The 27,087-nt window shown below is 43.5% G+C and overlaps 1 protein-coding gene across 4 annotated transcripts; it reads left to right on the forward strand.

Moving 5' to 3' along the window:
• The first annotated feature begins 278 nt into the window (after positions 1 to 278).
• On the forward strand, positions 279 to 26,234 carry CDC27 (cell division cycle 27). Of its 4 annotated transcripts, none has more exons than XM_068211866.1 (19): positions 279 to 452; positions 5,647 to 5,722; positions 9,312 to 9,459; positions 10,476 to 10,601; positions 11,513 to 11,610; positions 12,122 to 12,276; positions 12,387 to 12,601; positions 13,086 to 13,200; positions 15,736 to 15,869; positions 15,989 to 16,088; positions 16,322 to 16,529; positions 17,443 to 17,615; positions 18,894 to 19,046; positions 20,296 to 20,504; positions 21,291 to 21,408; positions 21,637 to 21,765; positions 22,497 to 22,571; positions 23,474 to 23,654; positions 24,928 to 26,234. In XM_068211866.1, exons 1-19 carry the CDS (start codon positions 426 to 428, stop codon positions 25,008 to 25,010), a joined length of 2,523 nt encoding a protein of 840 aa, XP_068067967.1. In that variant the 5' UTR covers positions 279 to 425; the 3' UTR covers positions 25,011 to 26,234. The 4 variants fall into 4 exon arrangements, with proteins under 4 accessions (XP_068067967.1, XP_068067968.1, XP_068067969.1 ...); XM_068211867.1 differs by having other exon boundaries at positions 17,446 to 17,615; XM_068211868.1 differs by having other exon boundaries at positions 15,754 to 15,869.
• Positions 26,235 to 27,087: the final 853 nt, after the last annotated feature.

Consider the following 27,087-nt stretch of genomic DNA (forward strand, 5'->3'; position numbering starts at 1 on the left):
GGGCTTCCCCTCACGCTCGCCCATCTCCGGCTCGGCTCGGCCATCTCCGGCTCAGCTCGGCAATCTCCGGCTCGGCTCGGCCATCTCCGGCTCAGCTCGGCAATCTCCGGCTCGGCTCGGCCATCTCCGGCGCCGAGTAGTTTCCTCCCGGCTGCCGAGCGCGGCTTTCCCAGCTGTTTTCCGTCGACGCTCGGCTCTTTCCGCCTGAGCCCTCGGGTATTTCCGGCAGACGGTTCGGGTGTTTCCGCCGCCGGTTCGGGCGGACTCGGCGCCCGCCGGCCTCGCTCGCTCCGGTAACGGTCGGTGCGGGTTCAAATGAGCCGCGGCCGGGCCGGGCCCCGCCGTGACTCGCTCTGAGCCGGGCCGGGACCGGGGCCACCCCGCTCGGGCTCGGCGACCAGGAGGCGGAGGCCGGGGAGAGCAGGATGACGGTGCTGCAGGAACCCGTCCAGGTACCGACCCCCGGGCGGCTCAGGCCCCAAAGCCTGGCCCGGCCCGGGTTAGGCCGCCCCGCCCGCTCCGCGGCCGGTGCTCCGGGCCGCTCCCGGAGGCCCTTCGGCCGGTGGGCCCGCTGGACCTCCAGCTTCTCCAGCTCCCTCCTGCCGGAGCCCGCCGAGCTTCTCCTTCCAGCCTCCCGTCCCCATCCCCGGGCCGGCCGCGCTCGCCCCTTTGCCCCCCGGGCCCCCGAGGGAGGTGTCGGTGTCCCCGCCGCTCCTCAACCGACTCGGCTCCCAGCAAAGGGCCCCCCGGGATCCCCCGGGAGACCTGTTGATAGTTCGCTCACCTTGCTGCGTCTGCTGCCGTGTCGTGTTTAAATGCTCGCAGCGTGCTCGGATCCCTCCGTGTCGTGCCAGTGAAGGACGTTCCTTCCCCCCAAGGAGTTGGGTTTTTCGGATTAATGGGAGACCTGGGAGAGAAAATCATGTACATTTCATTATTTTCTCTCGCGTTTCAGTCTCACTGCAGTTACTCTGATGGGTTTCCTGTTCTTGTGCTCAGCCTTCCCATCCAAAAGTCGTGATTCACAGAATTAAGAGCTGCTTTTTCTTTCCGCACTTCCTGTATGCCCATTCTCTGTTCATAATCTTCATTAATCGCTCGTCTCATTCATATGCCCGTTCTTTTTAAAATATATTTTTAGCATTTTAACAGGATGTTTTGGGCTTTTTTTCTAGTTACAGCAAGAGGATCCTGGCAGCGGTGTCTTGTTAGAGTATGACTGTGTTCTGTAATGAACACAGTGAGAATTCTTGCTTTTGCCTCTTCTTTCTAATGAAAAGTGGAAGGGGAGGAAAGGCTCCTGTGGAAAACCATCCTGCTGGCTTGACCCAGTCTGTGGCAGATGGTGACAGTGGGGGGACATTCTTGTAGACCAGGGGTTTGTGTCCTTGATGCCACCACTCTCCTCATCCCCTCTAAGAGCAAGGGTCAGTGCAGTGCTGGAAGTGCTTTTGGCCGCCTGGTCCCTCTCCTGCAGAGGCCATCCTGCACCGCTGGTGTTAGCTATGGAGCTGGGCTGGTTGTTTTGCACCAGCTGGGTATTCTAGGAAAACATGGGATTACAACAGAGAAGGAAGCAAGAATGCACTGCAGTGTGAATGAGTGAAGCTGACAGGAAACAATACCAAATGTTTCCAGTGCTGTGCTAACTAGACTGACCAAGTGGAAATATCTGCACTCCTGAGAGCTCCCTGATAGAAATGTGGGGTCTTGTTGTGGTATTTCAGCAAGGTAAAGACTGCTCTAATGCTGTTCTCCATTCTTAACCTCTTCCCAACTTGGATGTTTTGGCAAGGCTTTGCTATGTTCAATATATCTATTTAGTTTCTGCTTTTAAATGACAGATCATTCCTTTAGCAGTAATTCTGTTGCTGTCAGTCTTACTGCAGTTCCTTGCTTGCAGGAGTGCTGGTAAGTTTAGGAATTATTTGTGACTGGCTAAAGTCCATTGCGTTTCTGAATTCCCAGTTTAGCTGAAGTCCACATACTTAGCTCTGTTTTTATAATTTTCTTAAATGAAATGTTTGGGAAAGTTGACAGTAGTTCTCATTTTCCCATTGCAGAGATTTTTCCTGTCTATTTGTCCGTTCTCTCCCAGCCTTTCAGATGTCTACAGGGCTCAGCATTCCAGGAAAAAACTGTCATCCTCACGTCCTCACAGCTGTGATGTTACTTATTTGTCACAGTGTGACAGATAAATAACAGAATTTGTGTTTGTATGTAGCATTAGAAATGTTGTGCTTTAATGACATGAAATTCATGTCCCAGAAGGCATTCTGGCCACTGGTGAGTTTTTTGCTAACTTTTAAAATTCTTGTAAGTTGAACAGATTGCCAGAGTTTACAGTCCTGTGCTGTACTTCCTGATACAGTCAATTTAAAACCCTTCAGCTCCAACATAAAACTCTGTGTCCCATGTGCTAGTAAACAGGCTGGATGCCTTCCAAATACTCCTGAAAAACATCTTGGAAAGAAAATGAGCACGTTGCTTGGAATTTAGCTGTTCAAGGTGATCATCTGCTGTGACTCACTGGAATGGTGCTTGAACTTTGCTGCAAACTGCAGGACCAACGTGTGCTCGTTCAGTGGGCAGAGTTTGTGTAACTGGGGAATGCAGCACAGCCCATCCTGGAGCTCTCCTCCTCCCTGCCCACCCTGAAGACTGAAATCGTGGCAGAATCTGCTTAGCATGGCAATATAGGCTAAACAGCTTGGAAAACAATTTCCAAGGCTGTGTAACTGTCAGAAGAGAGCATCTCTTAGGAGCTCTTTGGCTTAGATATGAAGTGACACTTGGACAATGCACAGGATTTTCTGGGTAGAAGATGGACCTGTCTGAATCTGATTTTATTTTCCTGCTTTCCTTTCTGAAGATGCCTTGCTGCAGGGCTGTGTATGGTAGTTTTGGAATTCCCTGTTAATTTTGCATTTCAAATTAATTATTTTTTAAAAGAGTGATTAGGACCTGGAGGTTCATCCTCTCTCCAAGCACACTTGAATAAAATGTGGAAACACTTCCAACTTTTCTCCTTCCTATGAGGCAGTCCTGAGAACACTCTTCTGGTGTGGTTTAGCAATTGTGTACATGCATTGTGCTTCTTCTAGAACAAACTAAATTACTGTGCTGTATTGAGATTAATGTTCCTGTCCTAGACGGTGGGCAAGAAATCCTCTTTTTTGAGGCACAGTCATGGTTTAGGCATCTGTTCTCATGGACAATTATTGTTGCATAGGTATGGCTGATTCCCTGCTGCCTTCCTTTCTTCTTCCTGCTTTTTTAGGAGCGTGTGTGTGAGGATCCAGACTCCAGCATGGGTCAGTTGAGGGCAGGAGGAACATTTTGGGCTGCAAAATGATAATTGCTAGAGAACAGGGATTCTCCCAGCCCATTTCTTGCTTTCACTGGGACTCTGCTCCACAACAGTTGTTATTTGAGCCAGTGTGTAGTGTAACTCTTACAAAGTGGCTGTGACATAGCCCCAAATCCCTCCTGTCCCCTCTTAGCCTTTGGCAGGATTGTTCCTGGCAACTTACTCTGGTTTGAGCAGTCAGATGACCCTGATTTTCCCACTCCCACCCCCACACCTTTGTTTTGTAAGCTGGCTGAGTTACAGCCCTGCAAAGACAAGATTTTTAACCTACCACGACTTGGCTGGACTCCTGTAAATGTCACTTGTGACTTGATGAAGGAAGAGCTGCTTTTGGGAGCAAGAGAAATGGGAGACCTTGGGCTGCTCTGGCTTCAGGATGGCTGAAAAGATTGTAACCCTGACCTTCTATCTCCCTGTTTGTCCTGCTCTGTCTGCAGGGCGTGGAACCACCTTCAGCCTGGGATCCTTTCAAGGCAGCAGGGAGGAATCACTTCAGAAGGCTCTGAGGCTCAGTTATCTGAAATATGGAATACAACCAGAGAGAAACAGTAGTGTGTTTGTATTGTAACGATTGAACCGAGAGAACTCACTTTTAAATACGTCCAAATACTTTCACACAAGCTTAAAAGCACCTGTTGACTTCTTAAGCATTTTCTTGGGATCTACTGATAGGATAAAACAGATTCTCTGTAGAGATTTGTTTATAATATTCCCTGTAGTACTTGGGAGCCCTGGTGTGTGCTGTTCATGATGGCTGTGTGGGCTTCCCGTGAAGAGAGCTTGCACAGTTTTCACACCCTGTGTTTGTCAAGTTTGTGTTGGAAGAAGTAGCATATGGTACATGTAACTCTGTGATGTTTGGATATTTTTTTTTTTAGATGAAATTGGCACTTGCAATTCCAGCTGGGAATAGCACTGCAGGGCAGTATTGCTTTCCCTGTGGAAGATTTCTTTTAGTTTTGGAGTGTCTCATGGGTTTTAAAACAAATTCTGTTTGTCTTTGGTTGCTGATGAATATTAGAGAAACTCTAGATCACAGCACCTTGAATTCATAAGTTCAGATTTCATATGGGATCAGTAATAGCAAAACTACTGCAAAATGGCTCTTTGCTGCTGATGGAAAAGGGCTTTGGAACTGAAGCAAAGACCCCAGATGGGAAGGAACAGCTGTCCTGATCCCAGCCCTGCCCACCTTGGAGCACAAACGCTGATGAGCATGCACAGCACCCTTGGAGTAGGTGGGGAGGAAAGGCTGAACAGATCTTAAATGATTTTTCAAATCCCAGCCTTCTTTTATAGATAACAGACAACTTTTGATGCAATCTGAAAAAAGTTGGCCAAGCAGTTTGTGTGAAACCCTCTTATCCCGGGCCTGGACAGCTCTTGTATGTCAGCTACTGGTGACAGCAGTGCAAGTAAATGTCACCTGCTTTGCTGGTGTGCAGGTTGTACATCTGTGTGCATGTTTGTTCACTGGAGTTGTGCCATCCTTCCAGTCTGCACGAATATTGGTTGTCACAAACCCAAACCTGGTGCTCGTGAAAAAGAAAACAGTACCTGGGAGTAGGATCTGGCCAAGTGTGAGTGTGTGAGCAAAACCAGAAGTAGGTTTGTGTTCATCTCTGCTGTAGAATACAACTTGTCTTGTTCACTTGCATTGCATTTGTTCTCGGGTGCTGCTTCACACTTGGTGATAGTGAAGAGGTGGCTGAAGACCCAGCAAAATGCTGCACAAAAAGCAGTGGGTCCTGTTCACCTTGGCCCTTAAGGGAACATTGATTCCTCTTCAGGGAAGATCCTTTATACAAAGATGTTTAATCAACATAAGTCTCATCCTGACCATCTTGAACACTGAGAGGTTTCTGGGCCTGTTGGGCTTTGGTTTGGCATCTCGGGGAGATGCTTTAATGGGATACTCTGACCGCTTGGGCTTGCATTTTGGTTTTATCTTTACTGAAGGTGTTGTTGTTTGGCGTTGAGCTGTGCACCAGGCTAAGACTCAGTAATTTCTGAGGGGTTTGGGTGATTGTGGCTGGTAACGAGTGAGAAACACTCTAAGGTTGATACATGACTTCAGTGCAGAGTTTAGTGGGGCTTTTTAAGCCTCCTTACTAATAGCTGAAACAAATACAACTTGGCTGCCATGTTCATCCTCCCCTTTTGTTTTATGGCTCTATAAAACCAAGGTGAACTTTGCCTTTTGACAGTAAGAGGTGATGAGTTTTTTGCATTTTCAAAGCTCCCCACTAAATGAAGATGGTTTTCTTGCCTTGCAGGCTGCTATCTGGCAAGCACTGAACCACTACGCGTATCGCGATGCCGTGTTCCTCGCAGAAAGGTTATATGCAGAAGGTGTGTACTTTGCAATTGTAAAGCTGATGCTTTTTTTTCCATTTTATTTTGGGATTTGTGAGCCTCTGCTCCTGCTTTATTTTCCTCCTGTTCTGATAATGAAGTTTAGCTTTCTGCTTGGGGGAGGCAAAGGAATGCTGTGCAATTAGGTTGGAAAATCAAATCATGGAACAGCAGCAATGTTCTTTTACAGTAAAATCGCCTTAAAATTAAATTCAGATTTGTGTGTTTAAGTGCAGTGTTTACAGTGATCTGGTTTATGGTATCAAATGGGAGAATGTTGGGGGTTTTTAAATAACCCTCAAGCATTGCATGTCTTCCAAGGGCACTTGAGGATAGATGCAGTACACAAATTCTACAAATTGGCTTGACATTGAAAGCTGTCTTTGCTAATAATGCTGCTCAGATATGTTGATTGGCTCAAAGGGAGTCTTGTGATGGTGAGAGAAAAGCACTGTGAAATTGAGACAGTGGGAATCAGAACATATGGAACAGGTATCTCCTGCTGAATACCTGCTAATTGTTACTTCATTGTAAAGCTGTCAGGGCTGGGGTGTCTTGGACAGTGAGCAGGCAGCAGTAACACAAATCTCTACTTCCTCTGGGTCCTTCGAACACTTTTTTTGGTGTATTCTAGCACCTTTTATTTCTTAAACCTTTTCTCCATGACCTCAGATAAGCTTTTTGTTCTTCTGTACTACTTTTTCCTTGATACTGGTGGTCAGCTTTCCTTCTTTGTTTTGAAAGGTGTTGTTCCCTAGCCACTAACGCAAAAAAAAAACCACCTCCAATCCTTAAGCTAAAATACAAGTGTCATATAATTTCTCTTGCTAAAAACAACCTGAGCTTATAGTTTGAATTAAACTGTATAAGCTATTTCATGCTCTGTTTTGTAATGAAATATTTTGCCTGCCATGCCCACAATGCAGTTCTTAACAATGGAAGCACAAACCTAAGTTTTGAGGAATAAAGGCTTATTTTTCCTTGTGTCAGGGTTACAAATGGAATCTGGGGTGTTTGATCTGATGCTGAAATGAGAAACGGTGTGTAGAATATTATGAAACCTGATAATCCAGGTGTTTATGAAGAAAATAGTATTTTAGGGATGACAGAGCTCCCCTGAACACAACACACTGTGAGGTGCAGGGAAATGGTAGATGGACGGTAATTGCAAAGGATTTAGGACCAAAGAGAATCCACTTTTTGCAGCAGCCAGGAGAAAAATACCTGACTTGATAGTGACACATCTTTACAGAATAATTCTCTGCAAGAATACTTCAAACAACCTTTTTCAGTAGCCAGCAGTGCTGAGAGAAAGCAGCATGAATGCTGACACTTGGTGCAAGCAATTAACTGCTAACAAAACATCTGGCTCCTGGTTAAAATAAGTGGTTACACTGCAGAGTGGAAGCTGCAGAAGCTGCTCCATGTTGGCAGGAGTGATTTCACCCTGAGAAAAAACTTCTTTTAAGTCTACCTGCAATTACTGCCCTTGATGGGACATCTGTGGCTTGGTTGTTTCCCAGAACTCTCAAAGTCTGTTAAAGTAGTGGATAAAAATTGATTTAGCTTGAATTTTCAAAAAGATCTCCTGGTGTTTTTAGGATAAGGCTAATAAAAGGTCCTATGTTTGGGTCTTCTGTTTCCATTGTCACTGTCTGGGTGATGACAAAAACAAAATAGTCAGTTTTCAGTGAAGCAAAGGATTTGGGCAGATTGCCAAAGAGGTTTTTATACAGTGCTCATATTGATTTTTCTGAAGATTTCCATATAGGTGGGCGAACAAACATCAAAACTGTTTATTTAATGCTGAATTCCATTTGCAGGATAATGTCTTCTGAAAAGTATAAAGGTAATGCGGGTTTATTAAGTGGTTGGAGTTTGAAGTTGCTTGTGTTCATACACAGCTTTTGATTTAAAATATCATTGTGTGAGGGTGATTTGAGTGTAACATTTGGGGAAGTACAGAGTGGGTTAAGCCACCATGGATATACAAAATCTGTGAGTTTACAGAAAGGATTAAAATTACTGCAGGGGTTGATTCTGTCCTTTATGGTTTAATCACGAGTGGGTCTGACCTCAGTCTCAAACCTGGATGTCAAGTCAAGCTCTTTGAGTAGAACATCCTCAGTGTGGTACATAATTCATTGCAGTGCAAGAAAATTTGGAAACAGACATCAATTCTAAACACTGCCATAAGCAAGTGTTTCTGCCCTGATCCCTCTTGTTCTCTGTTTAAATAGAAATTACTTTCCTGATGCTTGACTACTTCATCCAGAATTTAGAAACTTGTGAGATCTCAGCTTGGGAAAAGGATTTCTGGAATCACAGAATCCCAGAATGGTTTGGCTTGGAAGGGACCTCAAAGCCCATGCAGTCCCACCCTGCCATGAGCAGGGACACCTTCCACCACCCTAGGTTGCCCCAAGCCTCATCCAGGTTGTAGGAGAACTTGTCCCTATTGCTAGTTCCCAGCAAACATCTCAGTCATTACAGGAGACACCTCTCTCTGGGTTACACCATTTTGGAGCACAATAAATTCAGGTGGATAGTTGTGGAATTAATCTGATTTGGGAATGGTTAATTTTAATTTTCACCCAAAGACTGAAAACACAAATTCCTCTTTTCTGGGTGGATAAGAATGCAATCCAAAAGTCTTAAGATTTTTAGATACCTTTAGATTTGCTCTGTATTCTTCCCTAAGAAAAACTCTCAGCTTGTTTCTCAGTGTTACTATTTAGATTTTTACTATCTGTGTTATACACGTGTAGCTCTAACCCTCAAATCAAAGTTCTGAGGGTGCCAGGCAGAGGAACTCAACAATTGTAAGTGTTTTGATTTTGCTAGTTCCCAGCATAAAGCAGCCAGAGCCTCTGAATGGTGCTGTCAAACCAGGTTCCCAATGAAATAATGAGAGTAGGCAGCAAAAAGGACAGGACTCAATGTTGGTGAAGACTGGTAACTGACCACCTTTAACAGTCATTACAATCAGAAAATCTTCTCCACTGAGTCACGTGATGGTAAAGCATTGAGTGCTTTAGAACAAGAACAGAAGTAATATTTAAAATTGCAAATGGAAAAAGACCACTTGAAATTGGGATTAAAACTGACTACTTGGGCTGGAATAGATCTTCCTTCTGAAAGTTGTTGTACTTTGTAACAGCCATCCAGTGTTCCTGTGTTTATGCACTCCTTAAAGTAGTGCAAAGTGTTGGTGGCAGGTGTGGTGGCACTCTGAGCCAAGTCAGTCTTGGTGTGGCCAACAGGTCGTTAAAGTAGCTCTGGCCTGGCTGCTTTGCTTGGCTTGCTGCTGTTCTAACTACAAGCTGGCTCATCACTTACTGAGGTTGGGTAGCCAGAAGGATCAAAGTTCCTTTAAAGCTGTAGATGTTGAGTTCATCTGACCAGCCAAGGAAATGGCGTAGGAAGTTTGGTAATCACCAACAGATAAAGAAGACTTCATTCAGGAATGAATTTCTAATACCAATACCCAATTTGTTCTGTCTTGTCCATAGCTGGCTTTTACTCCCTGCCCCCAAATTTTTTGTACTAAAATGATTAGCATCTAACTGATGGCTTTGTTTTCCAGTACACTCAGAAGAAGCACTGTTTTTACTGGCAACGTGTTACTACCGCTCAGGAAAGGCCTACAAAGCTTACAGGCTCCTAAAGGGACACAGCTGTACCACCCCACAGTGTAAATACCTGCTTGCAAAATGTTGTGTGGACCTCAGCAAGTAAGTAAATCCTTCATGTTCTGTCCAGGGTTACGAATGGATTTTTTTTTATTATTTTTTTGCTTGGATATCTCTTTGGAAGATGTCATCTTGTATAAACTAGAAATGCATTGGTCCTTCAGCACAAAAGATTACGAGTTCAATTTATTTTGCTTTCAGATATGGATCTAATGAGCATTAACCCATGTTGCAAAAACTTCTAAAAGTTGTTGAGTAGCTTAGACAGGAATTGCCAAGCTGTGCAGAGAGAAAACAGACCTCTTATGAGCTCATGTATACAGCTCTGCCTTACTTTCTTGTGGGGATGGTCTGTGCTGATAGAAGCATACACCCACAAGTAAAATTTCAAGTGGTGGCAAGAAAAAATGATTTGTTTGTTCAGGTGTTTGGGCTTAGATGCCTGAAAAATGCCTCCCACCCCAGCAGTTGTGTGAAGAAATTTTGAAGCCTGACAGCCAGTGGCCCATTCCGTGTGAGTGCTGCTGTTCTTGCAGGTGGAGGAGGTACAAACTGAGCCTTTGTTCTCCTTTTGAGCTCTTCTTGCAAGGAAGAAGGGCATTAAAATCCATGATCTCTGCCATATCCCAATATTGGCTCTTAACTCAGTGCATGAGGGGCCTTGCAGATTGAATTTCTTTGGGAAACAAAGCCAAATTAAGCACTGGCTTTGCTTAGATAAAGCACTTTCAAAGATCAAGTGTCTTGAAGATTCTCTTGTCCTTCATGCTAGGATTGATCACTTTTGGAAAAGTCATGCTGAATTTTGTGCCTCTGCTTTTGGGTTTGTTTTGTTTTTCTTCCCTCCCAGCAGAGCTGTTTGACTGCAGAGTCCTGAACCTCCCTGTTGTAGAGGAATCCATGGGTTACTTAATGTTCATTTGCAGGAACTGGTTTGTGGTCTAAAACCTGTGAACACTGACAGTGGATTTCTGTTTTTGTTTGCAGCAGGGTGAAAACACTGGACTGCCAGTACTGTGAGCCTTGTAACCCCTTTAAACCTCTTGTTTTTTAAAAAGGCTTGCAGAAGGAGAGCAGATCTTGTCTGGTGGAGTGTTGAATAAACAGAAAAGCCATGATGACATTGTTATGGAGTTTGGTGACTCTGCATGCTTTACACTCTCCTTACTGGGACATGTCTACTGGTAAAGTTGCTTTTTCATTTTGCCCAATAAAGGTGGAAGGTTTTAACTTGACCAAGCCCAGGTTTAGTCAAACATCTCAGTCATTACAGGAGACACCTCTCTCTGGGTTACACCATTTTGGAGCACAATAAATTCAGGTGGATAGTTGTGGAATTAATCTGATTTGGGAATGGTTAATTTTAATTTTCACCCAAAGACTGAAAACACAAATTCCTCTTTTCTGGGTGGATAAGAATGCAATCCAAAAGTCTAAGATTTTTAGATACCTTTAGATTTGCTCTGTATTCTTCCCTAAGAAAAACTCTCAGCTTGTTTCTCAGTGTTACTATTTAGATTTTTACTATCTGTGTTATACACGTGTAGCTCTAACCCTCAAATCAAAGTTCTGAGGGTGCCAGGCAGAGGAACTCGACAATTGTAAGTGTTTTGATTTTGCTAAGATGCAAGAAGGGTTTCAGTAAATGTGAATGACTCATTGGAGTAGTTGGGCTCTTGGATTCGTCTCTGCTATATTTATTTTCAAAATTATTTCTTTGTAGCCAAATACTTAAGTGTTCAATTTAGCTGCTAATTTATTTGCAAAAATATTATCCATAGATACTTAAGATGGCTGGAAGGCTGGCAATCAGGTTACTGTTGGCAAGAAAGAAACAAGCTGTTGCAAAGAACTGCCTCTTCCTAAAAATGAGACTTCTCAAGCTATTCTAGTGCTTATGTAACTTTTTTTGACAACTGTGTCTAAATATGTCAAGTAACTTCAAAAGGACTCAGTATTTCTTGGGCTTGAAACATGAGGAATGTTTCTACGCCTCTCAACATGTTTTTGTTTCTCAACTCCTCTTCTGGAAAACTCTCTTGAACAAAAATGCTGTTCTGAAGTTTCCCTGTGAACTGTTTCATTCTTTTTGCAGCAAGACAGACCGGCTTGCCAAAGGATCAGAATGTTACCAAAAGAGCCTTAGTTTAAATCCTTTCCTCTGGTCCCCTTTTGAATCACTATGTGAAATAGGTGAGTCTGCAGAACTGTTTTACTCATGTAATTCTTGGGAGAGATTTTTGTGAGCAACAATTAATTTAAAATACTTTGCCATTGTTTAAAACTTCTGTCTTGTTTTCCATCTTCATTATTTATACATTTTTGGATCTAACAAGCCAAATGTGCTTTCCAGCCTACATTTAGTAGACACTTCTGTTTCTAAGAATAGCTTGAAAAAACAATATATGAAAATTATTAGAAATATTGATTGTCTGGGGTTTGTAGCAGAAGACTGGAAGAATACTTCTGCTGTAGTACAAAGGGCTCAGAGTGACCTGGTCTAGTGAAGGGTGTCCCTGCTTATTGCAGAGGGTTGGAATGACATGTTCTTTAAGGTCCCTTCCAACCCAACCCAAATGTTCTGTGATTCTATGAAATGTTTTAAACCACTTCTAAAATCCTTTGTCCCCTGTTCTTGATTCAGACTTGAATATTCAGTGTATAGACCCAGGAATAACTATTAAATCTCTTTCTACTCTTACAGGTGAAAAGCCAGACCCTGACCAAACATTTAAATTAACATCCTTACAGAACTTCAGCAGCTGTCTGCCCAACACTTGCACAACAGTGGTGTCTAATCACAACATATCCCACAGACAGCCTGAGAGTGTCCTCATGGAGACACCCCAGGACACAATTGTGAGTTTTGCTCAAGTCATTTGCTAAAATCAGTTTGTTTTACCAGCTTAACTGAAAAACATTAATTATACCATACCCTGAGTACCTAAGAGCTGCCTTTTATTCTTCAGGAGTTGAACAGAATCAACCTAGAGTCCTCCAATTCAAAGTATTCCTCCTTGAATTCGGATTCTTCCATGTCTTACATCGACTCGGCTGTGATTTCCTCGGATTCTGTCCCCCTGGGGTCAGGAACTGCCATATTGTCCAAACAGGCTCAAAATAAACCAAAAACTGGACGGAGTTTACTGGGGGGACCTGCAGCTTTGAGCCCACTAACTCCAAGGTAAGTCCTTGGGGTGGCCAACCTCTGGCCAGGGCTGAGCTGCTGCTGCTGTGTGGGGTTTGGAGCAGGAGGGCTGGAGCTGCTCAGCACACTCAGACACATGTGGTGGTAGAATTTGTGACCAATGCTGTACAAGGGAAACCCAAGCAACTTCAGGAACTGCTCTTGCTCCTAGTGTTGATCTCTTCTGGTTTTTAAACGAGCAGTTGGTTATTTGGAGAGGAATTGTTGATTCAAGATATTGCTTTTTGTCATGTTCTCACTTGAAAAATCTCTGAAGGAATATGCTGCTGCTCTGGAATAAACTTTATTATGAAAGGCTACTGTAAAGAGCTTTCCTTGAAGTCCAACTCCTGGTGATCCTGTGGGTCCCTGCCAGCTCAGGATATTCCATGAACTGGGTGTGTGTTTTAACCCCTGCATCAGACCAGCTCTCCAGGTCTAACATTCACACACTGACCCTTCCTCTCTGGTTTGTCCTCAGCTTTGGAATTTTGCCACTGGAAACCCCGAGCCCTGGAGATGGATCCTATTTACAGAACTACACCAACTCCTCCTCTGTAATCGATGTGCCATCCACCGGAGCACCTTCAAAGAAGGTACCTTGCATTCTGGAGCTCAGCTGCTCTTCTGACAGCTTTAAAGTGCACTGCAATGTCGAGAAGAATCCATAATACAGAGGAAAAAACACGTGAGCTAAGTTTTCCCCCCAGATGCCCAGGCTGTAGTTGCTGGACTAACCTAGGGAAGATCTCTTGTGTTCTGTCCACCTCCCATCACAGAGGGTTCTGCAAACACTGAAGCTTCCCAGCAACAGCAAATTCAAACTTTTCAGTTTGCAGGGTGGAGTGTGAAGACTTGGAATGGGTTTTTATTTATTTATTTAATGTGTTTTCTGAAGCCTCAAGAGAGCTGAAGCTACTGATCTCTTGCAAGTAGTTCTTGAGTTGTAGTTTACAGACCAGAGTAATAAAAATCCTGCTGCTGCTCTGTGAAGGACTGAGAGAATGGTGCTGTTTCACTCAGCAAAGTCTTGGGTTGGGGAAGCTAAAAAATGTCTGCTTTACTCGGGAAGAAACTGCTGTAGTTGCCATAGTGATAAATGAGAGGTGGAATGTTGGTGACAGTTGAAGAACTATTTGTTCCTTTCTAAAAACAAAAACCTGAGGATTTTTCCCTGTGTTTTTAGTCACTTGCAAGAGGGGTGTTGGTGTTTTATAGGGGGCACTATTTTGCAATAATGTTGAATCTCTCAAAAAGTACAATTTTAGTTGCCATGTTTGCTCTGGACAAATCTTGATGCTGTGCCATTCTGAAAGGGAAATCTGGGACCTGTGCTAAAACAGTCAGTTAGGAATGTGCTTTGTTTGGCTGATCCAGTTCCCACCCCGTGCTTGCTCAGGAAACAGTGGCTTGTGGTGGGCTGTGCACCTACAGGAAGGTAAATTACCACGAGTCTGAAAATGGAAATAAAGTTAGTGTTATAAACGCCAATCACTTGGTTTTTAAAATTTTAAAAGTTTAATAATAATAAAATGGTTATAAGAATAGTAATACAATTAGAGTAATGAAAATTTAGAGTTAGGACAATTACAAGACAATAAAAAGCAAAGAATTGCGGACGTCCAGATGCTCTCGGGCACTTAAGCCCGATAAGCATGCCTTGTGAACAAAGGAATAATCTTTAAAAGCAGTAGCCTGTTGCATATTCATACATCTCATACATGATGCATTAATTCCTTGCAAATGAAGAACTTTTCTGCTTTTTGTCAACTTCTTCCCCTTAATCCTGGTGGTTCCATACAGACGGAGAGAAGGTGGAAGAATGTTTGCCTTTTCTGATAAGGAGGCAGTAATTCTTTATGGGCCCCCATCATTGTCATCTCTGTGTGAAGAGTTTCTTCACTATCTCATCTCTTGCTTGAGCTAGTAAAAAAACCCCCACATACATAGGTTCTATTTTAACTACAAAACTACATTTACCATACTATTAAAATGTTAATACAGCACTTCTAATCAATATAACACAATACATACAGTATTCAATTTAATATTTGCGAAAAGCCAATCATGAAATATGCATTTTTCACAGTTAGTAAGGGGCAGCTCTTCTGGGAGCTGAAGAGCTTTGGGAAATCAAGTCGGTTTTGCTGCTGTTTTGTTGCTTTGCTGAGTGTGACACAGCAGCACAGAGGTGTAAATTTCACTATGCCACACTTAGGCCCTGCCCAGATGGAGCTGGGCCACTACCAAAACATAAATACCTTTTAATAAACAACATAAATTCTGGTTCATGCTTTGTCCAGAGCAAATAGTGACTGTGCCAGTTCCACTTTGCTCCTCCAGTTCTGTGTCAGATAAGGTTTGGTGGAGCTGTGGCTGAACAGAGGCAGTTTCCTTGGAAACACTTACATAAGTGAATGAAGCATTAGGATGAATCCAAAGGCTTCCTGTCTGAGTGGGCAAGTTTCCTTGCTGGCCACCTAAGCCATCCTCTGGTAACACAATCTGGGAAAGGAACAGAAGGACAGAGCTTTAGGGCTTGGAGAATGCACAAACTGACATTGCTTGTTCTGGTGTTGATCCACTTGTCCCTTTCTGGGGTCTCTTCCAAACAGCCATCAGTGAATTGAATGTTGGTGTCCCTGGAGTGGGCAGAAAGATAATTTTTTAAAGCTTTTTAAATAAAATGTGAAGAGGAGGATCTGTTCTGAAAACAGGCTGAGGTGCTGTGCAGTTTGTGAAAGGCTTCTGAATGGGATTGTAATAGGATAATTAAAAAACATTTTTCTTTCTATTTTTCATGATTTGTTTACAACTTTCTGCAGGAAAAAGCCTTTAAATATGATGTATTTTAATTCCCTTTTGTTCTTGCACAAGCACTTTAACATAAAGTTTCTTGCCATTAGATGGAGTTTCTATATCTTCAAATAATATGCATAAACTTCGTGGACTTGGTGTTATTAACAGGTAGAAGGAGAAACACTTTTGATGGTTTCCCCTGGGCATGGGGGAACCCTCTCCTTTATTAAAATAATTCTATTTCTCCTTGTGCAGTGTTTGGTGGGTGGAGTGGGCTGGGTTTGGCGCAGCAGAGATGGAGGCTCCTGAGTGACATAATAACAAACCTGTAGAAACTCTGTGTTGTGCAGACTGTCAGCAGGATCAGCCAGGCTGGAACAAAATCTGTCTTCTCCCAGAGTGGGAATAGCCGGGAAGTCACTCCAATTCTTGTTGCACAAACACAGAGCTCTGGTCCACAGACAAGGTAAAACAATCATAGCACAGGAGCATTTTTGTTTAAAGCAAAGCTAAAAGCTGTTCCTATTAGAAGTGGAGCAGAGAAGCTTACCTTGCAATGTGTAATTCTTAAATTTTTCTTTTCAGTACAACACCTCAGGTATTGAGCCCAACCATTGCTGCTCCACCCAACGCGCTGCCTCGACGAAGCTCTCGCCTGTTTACCAGTGATAGTTCCACAACCAAGGTACCAAACCTCCCAGTGCTGCGAGCCCCTGGCTTCCTCATCCATGCCACTGGGCCAGCTGTTAATTTCCACCTATTCATAGCACTTTCAGCAACTTAAGAACAGATTCTGCAGGGAGCAGGGCATGGCTGGGCGTGGTTGTTACACGTAATTTTACACAATTCACTCTCAAGTTTAGATTTCTGGATTTAAAAGACTCTTTTATATGTAACTCTTACTTTTCTTATTTGCAGGAAAATAGCAAAAAATTAAAAATGAAGTTTCCACCTAAGATTCCAAACAGAAAAACAAAAAGTAAAACAAATAAGGGAGGAATAACTCAACCAAACTTAAATGACAGTTTGGAAATTACCAAACTGGACTCTTCCATCATTTCAGAAGGGAAAATTTCCACTGTTGCACCACAAATCCAAGCTTTCACGCTACAGAAGGCAGCAGCAGGTCTGTTTGAGCACTGTTGGACTGTAGTAGAGTAAAACCTGATATATCTGGGTTCTAATGTTGCTTCAGTATTTGCTTCTTTCCCATTTCATTTAGTATGCAGCTCTCACCTTTGTATAGTGATAAAAACTGATTTAATTCAACATCTTGTTAACTTAGAAACGTGTGAAGAAATATTGAGAGTGGTAATTGTCAGCAGATACATCTTGTAAGCTCTAGTCCTTATTCATGATTCAAGTATCTTCAAAATATATAAAGTACTATAAATTGTTATGCAATGTATGAATTATGATAACAGAATAAGCAATATTATTATGATTGTAAGTGTTACATTGTTATAAACTATAACTTCAAAAGAATTTGTGACAGTATTATCCTTGGAAACTGATTCAAAGGAGTTACTCATAACCCAGTAATCTTTTAACATGGGCTTTATGTGGTCTGTTCTCCCTTGATGTTTCCCATGTGTTTAAAAACAAGTCTTTATTCAGATTGTCAGAAAATCCTAAGCAGAATGCTGAATTCCCCTCTTTTGGCTCAGTAATGTTTCCAGGCAGCAAGAGGATGTATCCATGGCTACCAGGCTTGTGGAAACTGCTCAGACCTAAAGAAATGTTTGAATAGCTGCTGGAAATGCAGAACTCCACTTACCCTGAGCCCCAGAGCTTAAGGATTCTTTATTTTCTGGCTTCCCTTACAGAGGCTGATATTCAGACTATCATGCTCATGTTAATTAAGATTATTATGTTAAGAGTATATAAGCCTTGTTTGTAAACTCCTGAAGAGTTTTCATTGGCAAATTCAGGGGCAGTGCACAAGTGAGAGCTTTTGGGATTAGCACTTCCAAGTAAATAATTCTCAGCTGTCTTTTTTCCCCCCCCCCCCACTTTTATTTATTGTGTTTTTCTCCTAGAAGGTTTGATGAGCCTTCTCCGGGACATGGGGAAAGGTTATTTAGCCTTGTGCTCATACAACTGCAAAGAAGCCATCAATATTTTGAGCCATTTGCCATCCCACCACTACAACACAGGCTGGGTGCTGTGCCAAATTGGGAGAGCTTACTTTGAGCTGGCAGAATACATGCAGGTAAGAGCAGGGGCTGGGCCTTCCTCTTCTCACTTTGCTTTGGCAGTTTTACACAAAACCTGCAGATCTCCTGTAAAATACATGAGCAGTTTGCAGCTGTGGTAAATGGATAAATATGAAAGTTACACCTGGAATGGATTTAGGTCTTGAATCTGCTTCATTAGAGCTTTCTCACTGAGCTTTCCTAAAATTTTTTCTTAATGTTATTTCCTCTTGTATCCAAGTGTTGGGGTCTCCTCCTTGTGTGTCCTGTCTCTGTCTCCTGCTGTGCTGATGGAATTGTTTGCACTGCACTGTTTTAGAATAGATCACTCAACAATTTGAGCTCTAAACCAAAAAACTTCTCTCCATTCTAGTTAGTTCGAATCACATCAGTGACCCAGTTTCCCTTCCAGCCTCACAAATGAAGCATTGGCACAGCTGAAGTGATGCCAAACTGCTCCAGAATCAGAAGTGGGTAGTTAAGGGTAATCCCACAGTTCACCTCTCCTTGGCCCTGTTGTCCTGACAGCTGATGTGCCTGATTGCTAAGTTTTTAAAGCACTCCTTGGCAGAATGTGTGCAGGAGACAAAGGAGAGGGGGGTTTTGAGCTGTGCACAGTCTATTTCCAGATGGAACATGCTGGGTGCTCTCATAGATTATTTAGAAAGGTGAGGCTACAGATTTTAATCACAGATTTCCAGTGTGGTTTGGATTGAAAGAGAGTTCAAAGCTCATCCGTTCCCACCCCTGCCATGGCAGGGACACCTTCCACTGTCCCAGGGTGCTGCAAGCCCCATCCAGCCTGGCCTTGGGCACTGCCAGGGATCCAGGGGCAGCCACAGCTGCTCTGGGCACCTGTGCCAGGGCTGCCCACCCTCCCAGGGAACAATTCCTTCCCAACATCCCATCCATCTCTGCCCTCTGGCAGTGTGAAACCATCACCCCCTACCCTGTCACTCTTTATTGGGATGGCTAACAATCATAACTGGCCCATAAAAGTCTGTTGCACTCTTTCTGATTTTGTGGATGATGTTTTTGCCTCGCTCAAGCATGGATAGAAACAGGAATGCAGCTGAGTCAGCAGGAGGGAGAGCTGGCTGTGTTCCTGCTGGCATAAGTATCCTGGGATACAGTCACTTCCTTCCCTTGAAAGGAAAGTTCAGGGCTTGCAGCTCTGTGTAGAACACTTAAAAAGCAAAGAGGATGCTCAGGCTGGACGTGAGGCCTTGGACCTTGACCTCTGTGCTCTGCCTTGGTGGGTGGAATTTTATTTTAAGTTTCATTTCTGTTCTCAGGCTGAGAGAATATTTTCAGAAGTGAGGAGGATTGAAAACTACAGAGTAGAAGGCATGGAAATCTATTCAACCACACTCTGGCATCTGCAGAAAGATGTTGCCCTTTCAGTCCTTTCTAAGGATTTGACAGACATGGATAAAAACTCACCAGAGGTATAAAATGCTGTGGGCTTGAATGAGAAGAGGGGAATTGTACGTAGTAAAATCAGTGATTCAGAGCAGAGTTTTGAGCTCTAATCCAGTGTACTCTCCGGTGGGAATACACCTGAACATGGCAAAACTGGAGAGGGAGCTGGCAGGGTTGTCTGTTGAACTGCTGATGCCTGAAATGGCTCCTTAAAATTAGAATATCAGCTTATGTGGAACAGGTTGAAACCTTTTATCTGTTAATGGTTATTTAAATTTGCCTTGGCACCATTCAACCAGGAAGATCATGGGTTAGTCAGTCACTCCTGCTGCTGCCAGCGTGCAGAGATAAGGAATATCTTTTTCCTGTACCTTTTAATTGCTATAGTTAATTCACTGGCACTTAAAATATTTGTTCTAGAATTTATTTGCAGACATGATCTTGCACATTTATATACCAAAGTCCATTAAACTGCAGGGTGTGTGGTAATGTAGTCACGATGTGCCAAAACCCAGAAATCTTTCAATGAGTGCCACAGTAAAAATAAAATATGCGAGTAGATAAATGTGCTCTTAAGAATTAAGCAAACTGTAGAGGACATTGGAAATCTTTTTGGTGGAGGAGGAAATCCAATTCATGTTGTCCTGTTAGTTTGTCTAAGAGTGGAAAACAAACTCGGTGAACAGTTGGTGGTTGTGGTAAGATTAGTCAGGATAGAGGGAAATGCAGATTCTAATCCAAGGAGTGGAAAATAGTTATGTGCTTTGGCAGTGATGCTGAAAATTTGGGGAAGTGAGGGACCCTGGGCTGTGGTATTTACGGGGAAAGAGGAGGTTGTTGCTAAAATTCTTCCTCTGCAGATTTCCCGGTTTGTCAGTTGGAGGGAGCTGAAGAAATAAAGTACCATCTCCCCCATGGTTATTCTTAAATATCAAAGGTGTTTTATTTCTGGCCTTTTCAACAGCTTCAAAAGCTTTAGTCATTAGTCATCAAAGGATTTAATTGGCACAGACTTGTTGGGTGCCCGTGGATTCTCCATTTCTGTAATTCAGCTTGCTTATTTATTCATTTATTTATTTTAGAAGGTGTGTTTAGCCCTGCTTGCCTCACAAGAATGAGCCTGAACTAACTGTTGATTTATTCCTATTTTCCCTTTTTAATCTAGGAGTAAGTTATTTGTAATTATTTTAAGAAGTATAGATAAGCGTGTTCAGCTCAAACGTGGTCACTCAGAGTAGTAAAAAGGGCTCTGCTCCTGCCCTGCTGTTGTTCCAGGCCTGGTGTGCTGCAGGAAACTGCTTCAGCTTGCAAAGGGAGCATGACATTGCCATCAAGTTCTTCCAGAGGGCCATCCAGGTGGATCCAAACTATGCCTATGCCTACACCCTGCTGGGCCACGAGTTTGTGTTGACAGAAGAGCTGGACAAGGCCTTGGCCTGTTTCAGGAACGCCATCAGAGTCAACCCCCGGCACTACAACGCCTGGTAGGTCTGGCTGCATCCCCTGCTGCTCCGTGGGGTGCAGCATTCCTTCTGGAGGAGCTTCTCCTGGGTGCTGCCACTGCTGTAATTCCATGGAGTCTGTCTGGTTTGGGTTGGAAGGGGCCTTACAGCCTGTCCAGTCTCACCCCCTGCCATGGGCAGGGACTCCTTCCACCACCCCAGGCTGCTCCCAGCCTGGCCAGGGACACTGCCAGCGTTGGGACAGCCACCACCTACCTACCACTCTTCCCCCCTGGAAGAGAGCAAAGCCATTCCTGCAGAAGTGGGGGGCTACTTTCACCAGGAAGGCAAAAAAATTGCCTTTTTTTTTTTTTTTTTTGGTTTTCACAGATTGTTTAGGCTGTATTACCCCAGCTATTTTGTCCTGTTGGGCAGCATTCTTTGTGCATTATGTGTCCTCAGTTGCAGTTGGAGAGATGAGGTCTCAGCCTCTTCATACTTTAGGACACACTTAGTTTCTTACAGCTTTTTAATATACAAAGCAGTAAAAGTTAGATCTGTGAGTGTGATAGTGTTAATAACTTTTGTGTCCTTTTATTTAGCAGTTCCTTAGCCAGTCTTGCTGTGTATCACACATCAGTTCTTCAGCCACCCAATGGATATCGAAAAGAAAGAAAATTTTAGACAGCTTTTTCCCCCAGGAAATCCCTTCCCACCCTAGATGGGGTTGGCAAGGCTACAAACCATTCCTGCCATGTCACGTTCACTGACAGAAACTAATTGGGTTAAAATCCAGTGCTGCTTACCAGAGTTGTTCCTCTGCTGCAGGTACGGGTTGGGAATGATTTATTACAAACAGGAGAAGTTCAGTCTGGCAGAAATGCATTTCCAGAAGGCACTTGATATCAACCCTCAGAGCTCAGTCCTGCTGTGTCACATTGGAGTAGTAAGTACAGGGCACTTCACTTGGCTGGGGGGAAGGGGTTGGGGTGGAGAGGAGGTGAGGAGGATTGTTCTTCCTGTGAGGAAGCTTGTTCAGACTTGGTCTAGAACTGGGCAAATACTTTTCTAAAGGAGCAGATTATAAGTAAACATGGTCAGAAGGGTTTGTCCTCACCCAGCAGATGAGCTGTTATTTTTCCCCTTTTGGAATTGATCTCTCTTTGTGTGCCAGGTCCAACATGCACTGAAAAAATCTGAGAAGGCTTTGGACACTTTGAACAAAGCGATCAACATCGACCCCAAGAACCCACTATGCAAATTCCACAGAGCCTCGGTGTTATTTGCAAACGAGAAGTACAAGGTCAGTCTTGGTGCTCGTGGCAGCCTTGAAATTCCTGTAGCTGGGAATGGGGGTGCCTTGGGAGCTGAATGTTTACAGGTCACCCTGGGGAGCGCCAGGGATTGCAGGAAGAGCCTGGGACATGGGGAGCATTTGCTTTGGCAAGTGCCACCCTCACCAGGGTGGCATTAAATGTTTTGATTGTAATGAAATCTGGGACCATCAGGTGTCTCTTTTTAAATTATTATTTTAGTCTGACCCACTCTCATGAATTTATACAAAATTACTAAAAAAAACTCAGCCAACTGCCCCATATCCAATTACAGCAATAAGAACCAGCTGTTTCCAAGGTTGTGTTGTGGAGTGAAAAGTCAGAAGTGAAGCAGTTTTGGGCTGATCCCCTGCTGACCTGAGCCCTGTTTAGAATAAGAGAAGATCTTCCCACAGTGTTTATCCAGCAACTTTTCTTCTGGCCAGTGTTTTTTGGCTCCAGAAGACAAGCCCGAGTCTGTTTTGAAACTTGCCTCAGAAACGTGTGTGCACACCAAAAGGGAAAACTTTATTTAAAACTTTTAATTATTTCTAACTGCGGACTAAATATTTTTCAGTTGAATTTCTTAATGATGCCAGGTGACTGTCACAGCAGAGTAAACAGCTCCAGCATCAAGAACTAGTTTAAAAGTAAAGTAGAAGTTTCACTAAAAGTGTTTGGTTTCAAATGCCTAATGTGAACACTCTTTCCAACCTTTCAGTCAGCTTTACAAGAACTTGAAGAACTGAAGCAGATTGTTCCCAAAGAGTCTCTTGTTTACTTTTTAATAGGAAAGGTAGGTAAAACTTCACTGTGATTCTAAGTTCTTTGGTTTCCTTTGCTGCTTAGTGAGAAAATTTGCTACCTGTCACTAAGATGCTTCCACTAGGAGCAGTATTGTAAAAATTCCCAAAGCTTTTAAGTAAGGCTTAGTGTTCACAGCTGTATTATGTGCCATCTTGTAAATGCAAAGGACAGTTAAAGAGAGCTGGAGATGATGGTCCATCCCTCAGTGAGCAGAGCTGGTTATTTGCACATGTAACTATTAAAATATTGAATCATTCTCATGCATTGTGTCAGAAATACTGAATAAGAAGCAGCCACATTCCAACCTTTCTTGTGTGAAATGCCAGAGAAGTGATCTAGTGACAGAAATCCTCCTTCCCACCACCACCTCTACTGATAAGCTTTAAATAACTTCTGCAACTTTCTGCTGGGGAGTGTCTGGTCACTTGGAAGCACCAAGACAAACTTCCTTCTAACACAGAGCTGGAGAACTCTCTATCAGCAAGATTTCTTTATTTTGTTTAAACTGGAGAGAGGTAAAAGGATTTGTGCTGAAATGTGTTCACTGGTGTTTGTCCAGGTGACCTCTAAACTGACATCAGTGGCCATGTCTAGACAAACTGAAATATTTTCACTGTTTAAATGCTCAACACAGATAAATAACTTCCTCACCTGCCCTTAATGATAAAGAATCTCTTAGCTGCTAGTTTATTTCTTTTTATCTTTAAATAGAAACATTTGCTCTTTCTACACATATTTTTTATTTCCCTTGGGGCTCATATAATAAGTTTTTCATATCCATCCTCTGCTGCTTTCCATAAAACATCCCTGAGCTGCGGAACATTCATTACCCAAACCTTCAAGTAAGTGGCTTCATGTAAATGTAGCCTTTTCTGCTTTTTAAATGTTCAGGTTTATAAAAAGCTGGGTCAGACACATCTGGCCCTAATGAATTTCTCCTGGGCAATGGACCTGGATCCCAAAGGAGCCAACAACCAGATCAAGGAGGCCATAGACAAGCGCTACCTGCCCGACGACGAGGAGCCCATCACCCGCGAGGAGCAGATCAGCGAATGCTACCCCTACGAGTCAGGTCTGTGCTCCAGCCCGGGCCAGCACAGCAGCTTCTGCCCCTGAGCTGTGGGGAGAGGGCCAGCTTTAATAAGGGAAACATTTCTGCCCAGTGCTGTAAGAGCTCTGGAGGCTCTTCACTCAGAATTCATTCATTTTCCCTACAGAAAGCGTGGCATGAAGGGTTGTGAAATTCCTTCAGGTTTAGTAGGACAGAGATGGTGGTGACTCTAAATTTATACAAATCATGGGTGGCTTTAAGAGTATCCCAGGAGAGCAAGACATTCCCAGGGCTGCAGGCATTCCATCACAAAGCATCAAATAATTTCAGAGTAAATGAATGGCAACTGAAGTTGTCTGTAGATGCTTTTTCAGAAGTTAAACTTGGATGTTGGATCAACATACTTGGTGTGCTGAATAGAAAAGGTGGCTTTTGATGAAGGCCGTGGAAGCAAGTTTGATTTGGATCAAGAGAAAATAAAACACTGTGGGGAGTAATTCACAGAAGGGAACAGCCCAGGTTTTTCTTCTCTCAGCTTGTGATTATGAACTTAAATTCCATAAAGCATGAACAGTCATAAATATTGACCTAGCTGCAGGCTGAAATGGAGATAGAAAATAAATGCTAATAAGCAATTTAATTCTCTTCCCACAAAGAAGGAACTACAGCAGGATTTAGATTCTTACTAATAGACAAATGGCTGTGTCCTGCAATTCCAGATTCTTAACTGAAAAATAGGGAAAGGTGACAACTGTGTATCACTTTGACTTTTATTGGTCCTGTGTGCTTTTTAATATGGGAACTTTACCCTGCACTTCACTTCTGGAAGTACCCCGTTTTTCTCACCCTGCTGTTGTAATTGGGGTGATTTCAAGCCCCAGCTCCCTGGACTGAGCCTGTTCTGACCAGGAGATGGAGACAGAGACTGGAACTGCTGAGCCACACCTGAGCAGTACAGGAAAAAGCCCCAAAGACCAACCAAACAAGAAAAAAAATTAAAAAAGGAAAAAAACCCAACAGTTTAGTCTGTCCAAGAAATATAAACAAAATAAGTGCTGGGCTGTGTCACAGTTCAGCTTCCCTGGCTGTGCAGACAAAAGTGTGGAAGAGTCCCACAGCCTCAGCTGAATGACCCTCTCGGGGTCCACGGGACAAACGAAAGTAATTTAAGGTAATTTGGGGGGGAAGCAGAATTTTTTTTTGCTAATGCTTTGGCTGGCTGGGCTGGGCTGGGTGGCAGGGGGAGCTCTGCAGTGGGACAGCCCCTGACCCCGAGGTCTCTTTGTCCCCACAGTGGGCACAGACGAGTCCCAGGAGAGCAGCATGACGGATGCGGATGACACGCAGCTCCACGCCGTGGAAAGTGATGAATTTTAACCTCCAAGAGCCAGTGTCTGAGCTTGAGTGTGTGTGACTGGTACTGTCGTGTTCTCCCCTTCCTTGGCATCCTGGGTTCTACATCTCTGAGCCAGCACTGTCGTTGTTCTCCACTGACACCACGAGTGCACCTCAGACCTGAACTTAGCAGAGTTCATGGCAGTGCAATATCCAGCTGCTGCTGAGTCTGACTAGTTGGCTCTTACACATTTATGGCAGTGACTGAGGAGAAAATGCTGGTTTTGAACTCCCCCTTGCTGGAAAAAAAAATATCATGGAAGACAGACTTGTGGTTTGCTGTATGGAAGCCAGTAGATGCGGGGATGGTACTAATGACGAGGTGTCTTGTTCTTTTTCCAGAAATGTGTCTTAGATTGGGTCTGTCTTGGTAAGCAGAGTGCTGAACCTCATTTCCAAGTTCTCCAAGGACAGTGCTGACAAATGGGCTGTTGAAGACTTTTGCATATTGTAGTGTAACTGAAATGCCAGGGAGTGTCAATGACCTTAAAGCTGCAGTGTCTCCAGTGAGCAACCAGGACTGGGTGTGTGCCAGGCCACGTGAAACAGCCCTGTCCCTGCCCAGAGACTCACATTGCAGGATCAGAGCTTTCATCAAATGCTTTCATGTTCTAACCATGAGTTAATTTATTCACCTGGTTTTGGAAAGGTCAGTGTTTACTTTGTATTTCTGTCAGCACCACCTTGTTTCATTTTTCGTGCACCCCTTGACTTGTTCTTCCCCTTTGAAGAATAAAAATTAATAAAGGGAAAAATCAAGAGAGAAATGTAGATACCGATGTAATGTGAAACATCAAACCCTTAATCCTGTGAGAGTGGGAAGACTGGAAGCCTTAATACAATCAGAGCCTTGGTCAAACGCATCAAATAATTGTCTCAGATCAGTATCTCCTTAGGTCTGTTATCACTTGAAAAAGTATTTCGTCAAGTGTGGTCCAAGCAGGATGAAAAAATGTGCAATTATTTGTCTTTTTCCTTATTTTTTTTAAGCTGTTTCTTTCAGTTTCCCATTCTAGGAATGCTTTCCTTTCCTCCAGGGTCTGTTTCTGAGAGGAGAAAGCTGTGCCACATTAGTGAGTCCAAACTGCTCTCTGTAGCATTCTGCAGCAGCAATTGGTGCCCTTTGTGCAGTGATGATAAAGAAAGTGTATGATACAAGCAGTTTTAAAGAGCAATTTATGCCTAATAAATTGGGAATGATACAAATTTCATAGCACCGTATTTGTTGTGATCAGTCTTAATGGTTTTTTCTTTTTTTTTTTTTAATCTACTGGTTTTTAGGTGTCTCTTAGTTTCCTTTACACTTCAATTTCTTTTGAATTCTGTCCTTGTCCACTTGGCACCTCCTCTGTCCCAGCCTCTCTCTGGTCAAGAGCCACATGGACACCTTTATCCTTTGAAAAATCATCCCCAAGTTCTGAGCCAAAATAGAATTTGTGGTTCGGTGGGTTTTCTTGAAGTAGGAGGATGGGCAGTGAAAAATAGGCTTCGATTCTCCTCATAGGGTGAAAAAACCCCTCTAAATCTGTGGAACTAAGAGGTTAAATGAGCCCTGTGCCTGTGTCCTGCACTTTGATCAGCTGGGTCTGGAAGGCTGATGGATTGACTGATGTTTGATCGAGGCACGTCTGGGCTGGAGCGAGGATCTCACAGGGATTCCTGGGGCTGAGGGTGCCCTGGGGTGATTGCCCCTTCCTGGAGAGCCTTCCCTGGGGAAGACACAGGGCTCAGGCTTCCCTGGAGCTGGTCTGCACCCAGGGCAGGGCTCCCAGGCCCGGCTCCTGTGCCTCTCCTGCTGTGGTTTTCCAGCTCCAGCTGTGGCAGCTTCCCAGCACATCCCTCACCAGAGGAGTCTGAGCAGCACCTCCTGGTAAGGTCTGCAGGCAGCACTTGTGGAATGCCACTAATTACCGTGTTAATTGGCTTCCTTTTGGTTCCCAGCATATTTCCTAAACAAAAAGCAGGAGGAAGCAGGTGTATTTCATTTTCCATAACAAATGTTGTTCATGTGGGACCAGAGATCCAGGAATTGTGGGGCCTTTTTTCCTTTGTATTTGCT

This window comes from Anomalospiza imberbis, chromosome 22 (genome assembly GCF_031753505.1).
Source record: "Anomalospiza imberbis isolate Cuckoo-Finch-1a 21T00152 chromosome 22, ASM3175350v1, whole genome shotgun sequence".
Lineage (NCBI taxonomy): Eukaryota > Metazoa > Chordata > Aves > Passeriformes > Viduidae > Anomalospiza > Anomalospiza imberbis.